General features: G+C 46.4%; 1 protein-coding gene across 1 annotated transcript in view; it reads left to right on the forward strand.

Moving 5' to 3' along the window:
• CCDC150 (coiled-coil domain containing 150) overlaps positions 1–5,398 on the forward strand; it is a 95,406-nt gene that overhangs the window by 54,340 nt on the left and 35,668 nt on the right. Inside the window, 1 exon segment of the mRNA XM_017869300.1 lies at positions 2,710–2,823. Within this exon segment, the coding sequence (XP_017724789.1) occupies positions 2,710–2,823 (114 nt within the window).

The raw sequence follows: 5,398 nt of genomic DNA on the forward strand, positions 1-5,398 counted from the left end.
TGAGATGAAGTTTCACTCTTGTTACCCAGGCTGGAGTGCAGTGGCGTGATCTCGGCTCACTGCAACCTCTGCCTCCCGAGTTCAAGTGATTCTCCTGCCTCAGCCTCACAAGTAGCTGGGATTACAGGCATATGCCACCACTCCCGGCTAATTTTGTACTTTTAGTAGCAATGAGGTTTCTCCATGTTGGTCAGGCTGGTCTTAAACTCTCAACCTCAGGTGATCCGCCCACTTCAGCCTCCCAAAGTGCTGGGATTACAGGCGTGAGCCACTGCTCCTGACTGGAAGATTTTTGCATCTATATTCATAAACTTGAATTGACTTTAAGTAAATACCAGAAGGACTTTAACTTAGAGTAAAGGGGAACTATGTAATTTACAATAACCCTTTTGCTGAGGGCAACTAGAAAAACTCAAAAAATGGATGAGAGAGAAAAGGGTTCTTTTTAAAAAAATTATTAGACCCACAAACCACACAGAGAAAAGGGTTCTTAAAAACATCGTAGAGTGGCTGGAGGCTGTGGCTCACGTCTGTAATTCCAGCACTTTGGGGGGCTGAGGCGGGCGCATCACAAGGTCAGGAGTTTGAGACCAGCCTGACCAACATGATGAAATCCCGTTTTGGCTAAAAATACAAAAATTATCCAGGCATGGTGGTGCGTGCCTGTAATCCTAGCTACTCAGGATGTGTCTGCAATTGGTGGATTCTTAGTCTCACTAACTTCAAGAATGAAGCGATGGACCCTCGCAGTGAGTGTTACAGTTCTTAAAGATGGTGTGTCCAGAGTTTGTTCCTTCAGATGTTCAGATGTGTCCTGAGTTTCTTCCTTCTGGTGGGTTCGTGGTCTTGCTGGCTTCAGGAGTGAAGCTGCAGACCTTCACAGTAAGTGTTATAGCTCTTAAAGGCGGCATGTCTGGAGTTATTCGTTCCTCCTGTCAGGAGTTGTTCGTCCCTCCTGGTGGGTTCATGGTCTCACTGGCTTCAGGAGTGAAACTGCAGACCTTCGCGGTGAGCGTTACAGCTCATAAAGGCAGTGCAGACCCAAAGAGTGAGCAGCAGCAAAATTTATTGCAAAGAGTGAAAGAACAAAGCTTCCACACCGTGGAAGGGGACTCGAGTGGGTTGCCACTGCTGACTGGGGCAGCCTGCTTTTATTCCCTTATCTGACCCCACCCACATCCTATGGGCCAATCGCCCATATGCCACCACTCCCGGCTAATTTTGTACTTTTAGTAGCAATGAGGTTTCTCCATGTTGGTCAGGCTGGTCTTAAACTCTCAACCTCAGGTGATCCGCCCACTTCAGCCTCCCAAAGTGCTGGGATTACAGGCGTGAGCCACTGCTCCTGACTGGAAGATTTTTGCATCTTCCAGTCGATTGGCCCATTTTACAGAGAGCTGATTGGTCCGTTTTGACAGGGTGCTGATTGGTGCGTTTACAAACCTTGAGCTAGACACAGAGTGCTGATTGGTGCATTTACAATCCTTTAGCTAGCCACAAAAGTTCTCCAAGTCCCCACTAGATTAGCTAAACACAGAATGCTGATTAATGCATTTACAAACCTTTAGCTAGACACAGATTGCTGATGGTACGTTTACAATCCTTTAGCTAGACACAAAAGTTCTCCAAGTCCCCACTAGATTAGCTAGACGCAGAACTCTGATTGGTGTGTTTACAAACCTTGAGCTAGACACAGAGTACTGATTGCTGCATTTATAATCCTTGAGCTGGACACAAAGTGCTGATTGGTGCATTTACAATCCTCCAGCTAGACATAAAAGTTCTCCAAGTCCCCACCTGACTCAGGAGCCCAGCTGGCTTTGCCTAGTGGTTCCTGTGCCAGGGCCGTGGGCGGAGCTGCCTACCAGTCCCGTGCCATGAGCCTGCACCCCTCAGCCCTTGGGTGGTCGATGGGACTGGGTGCTGCAGAGCAGGGGGTGTTGGGGAGGCTGGGTCTGAGCAGGGGGGTGGGGCTTGGGCATGGGCATGGTGGGCTGTAGGTCCCGAGTCCTGCCCCGTGGGGAGGCAGCAGCTGAGACCCAGCGAGAATTCCAGTGTGACACGGGGGGCCAGCAGTGCTGGGGAACCTGGCGTACCCCTTTGCAGCTGCTGACCGGGGTGCTAAGCCCCTCACTGACCAGGGCGGGCAGCGCCAGCTGACTGCTCCAAGTGTGGGTCCTGCTGAGCTCCTGCCCACCCAGAACTCGTGCTGGCCCACAAGGTCTGTGGGCAGCCCTGGTTCCTGCCCACGCCACTCCTTCCACACCTCCCCACAAGCAGACTCTCCCTCGCCAGCCCAGAGAGGGGCTCCCACAGTGCAGCCGCCGGCTGAAGGGCTCCTCAAGTGGGGCCAGAGAGGACGCTGAGGCTGAGGAGGCGAGGAGGCGCCCTAGAGCAAGTGAGGGCTGCTAGCACATTGTCACTTCTCAAGGAGGGTGAAGCAGGAGAATCACGTGAACCCGGGAGGCAGAGGTTGCAGTGAGCTGAGATCACAACACTGCACTCCAGCCTGGGTGACAGAGCAAGACTCCATCTAAAAAAAATTAAAAACCATAGAGCTGTCAGACTGGTCATATCTCCACATTTAGAGGCAAGGAAACATATGGAAGATATTGTCCATTTTACAGTTATAATTGTCATTTTAAAAATAAGGTAATACTTTTTGGATCTGGCATAAATAGTTTCTTATTTACTTTTGTTTCTTTAAAGGTAGACATAAATACATTAACTCATAACCTGCAGACTCTTGAAGAAGAGAATAAACACCTGGCAGATCAAATGGCATCCCTAGAACTTCAGCAAGTCACTTCTGATTACCATGGGGTGGGTATAAAAAGGTCAGTCTAAATAGCAATTAATGACTACTGAGTTCAGAAATAACAACCAGAGGTCAGGAGATGGGTTTTCTTTGTGTTTTCATAATTATTATAAATCTTGAATAATTCAGAATAAATAAAGCAGAGATTCTTACAGTATTCAAACAATAGTGAATTTGAGAAACCAAGAGTTTAAGGGATTTATTAAAATATTTGCCTTCACAAACAATCTGTGTTACTGAAAAGTACAAATATATCTGATGTTTTAAAATAGTTCCTCTTCCATAAATTATGAGAAAGAAACTTGTATTTTTGTCTCATCAGACAGTTTCCTCCATTAGGCAATCAGTAATAAGTCTGATTTCTGAAGGCTATTTGACAAGGTCAGTGCATTACAAATAAATAGTACAGTTCTTAAAACATCTTCTCCAGGCTGGGCATGGTGGCTCACATCTGTAATCCCAGCACTTTGGGAGGCCGAGGCAGGCGGATCACGAGGAAAGGAGATCGAGACCATCCTGGCTAAGCTAACACGGTGAAACCCTGTCTCTACTAAAAATACAAAAAATTAACCAGGCATGGTGGCGGGCGCCTGTAGTCCCAGCTACTTGGGAGGCGGAGCTTGCAGTGAGCCGAGATCACACCACTGCACTCCAGCCTGGGCGACAGAGCGAGACTCCGTCTCGAAAAACAAAACAAAAAATCTCCAAGTAAAGGGGATTTAAAGATATGGTCATTCTGTTAAGTAGCTAATAATTTTCCTGTGTGCTTTTGAATACATGAAAAAGTATTACTTACTGCTTTTAAGCAGGCAAATAATCTTTGAAAATTCCTAGAAGACCTCAGTGTGAGTCTGTTTTAATCTGAGCTAAAGTCTTTCAAACTGTTGTAAGCTGCTCATTACTTCAACTATGAAAAATTATACAGACTAAGTCTAAATCTTCTTATATGGTCATGGTTTTCAAGCCAGATTTCCTGCTTTTCAGTTTTGGCTGTGACCTCGGGTATGATCCTTAACCTCTTTGAGCCTCAGTTTCTTAATCTCTCAAAATGAGGATAATAATGCTATAACTGTGTGGATGTTTGAGGTTAAGTAAATTAATACACACAGAACATGTGGCAGATAGCTAACATTTATTGAATTCTTAGTATCTGAACTGTCTCAGAGGAAAAAAAAAATTATATATAAGTGCCTATTGGAATGACAAGATCCGTTAGCTGTGTAATCCCTGATACTATTTCAGAGCAACCCACTCTCTCCACAGAATTAAAGATTCAGCCATGTCCGTTGCTGGTTGGCAAGACTCAGCTGGGTTCCTTTGGAAGACCACATTCTCAATCTGACTGATTCTTTCCTGAATCCATTGCCAGTGAGCAGGCCTAGCCTTACTCTGTTAATGACTTTGACAGATCTTGCCAGTGATTTGGTCAGTATTGAGTTTTGCCTGTCTACCACGTCTTGATTACAGGTTCCCAGTGATGACTCATAGATAACGCAATTCTAGCTTGCAGTTCTGTCTCCACCCAGAAGTGTCTCTGGCCATGCCTGCCTGGAAATGCTTCAGTTGGCTATATGAGTTTGAGGAATAAGCTAGGGATTTCAGGATTTGTTTTTGAATTTAGCAGTATCATTAAATCTATTGTCATTCAATGCTGGCAGTGTATTTTTGTTCTTTGAGAGTTAAAACTTGAAATTCTTTATAAAGGGTACCTTCTGGTCTTACCCCTCATTGATTTTTGGAGATACATATAAGACTGTGTGTTGTGTGTGTAACATCACAAACTTGAATTCAGATAGATCTGGTTTCAACCTCCATTTACTGTGTGACCTGGGCAGGTTCTTAACCTCTCATGGCCTGCAATGCCAAGAGGATCTTTCCTAGTGTAGGTATCCCACAGTACACTCTGCACACACATATCAAAATAATTACCACATTGATTAGAAATTGACCTGTTTATGCATCTGCCCTCATTCTCTTCTAATGCAATAACAGTATTCACTTTATATTCCCTTGCCTAGCATAATGCCTAATACATAATAGGTGCTTTAAAAACATTGATTGGGGGGGCGGAGCAAGATGGCCGAATAGGAACAGCTCCAGTCTCCAACTCCCAGCGCTAGCGACACAGAAGACCGGAGATTTCTGCATTTTCAACTGAGGTACTGGGGTCATCTCACTAGGGAGTGCCGGACAATCGGTGCTGGTCAGCTGCTGCAACCTGTCCAGCGAGAGCTGAAGCAGGGCGAGGCATCGCCTCACCTGGAAAGCGCAAGGGGGAAGGGAATCCCTTTTCCTAGCCAGGGGAACTGAGACACACAACACCTGGAAAATCGGGTAACTCCCACCCCAATACCGCGCTTTAAGCAAACGGGCACACCAGAAGAATATATCCCTCACGTGGCCGGGAGGGTCCCACGCCCACGGAGCCTCCCTCATTGTTAACATAGCAGTCTGTGGCGATCTAACCGTGAGGCAGCAGCGAGGCTGGGGGAGGGGCGCCCGCCATTGCTGAGGCTTAAGTAGGTAAACAAAGCCGCTGGGAAGCTCGAACTGGGTGGAGCTCACAGCAGCTCAAGGAAG

The sequence above is a fragment of the Rhinopithecus bieti genome, unplaced genomic scaffold (genome assembly GCF_001698545.2).
Source record: "Rhinopithecus bieti isolate Rb0 unplaced genomic scaffold, ASM169854v2 scaffold_2572, whole genome shotgun sequence".
In the NCBI taxonomy this organism is placed as follows: Eukaryota; Metazoa; Chordata; class Mammalia; order Primates; family Cercopithecidae; genus Rhinopithecus; species Rhinopithecus bieti.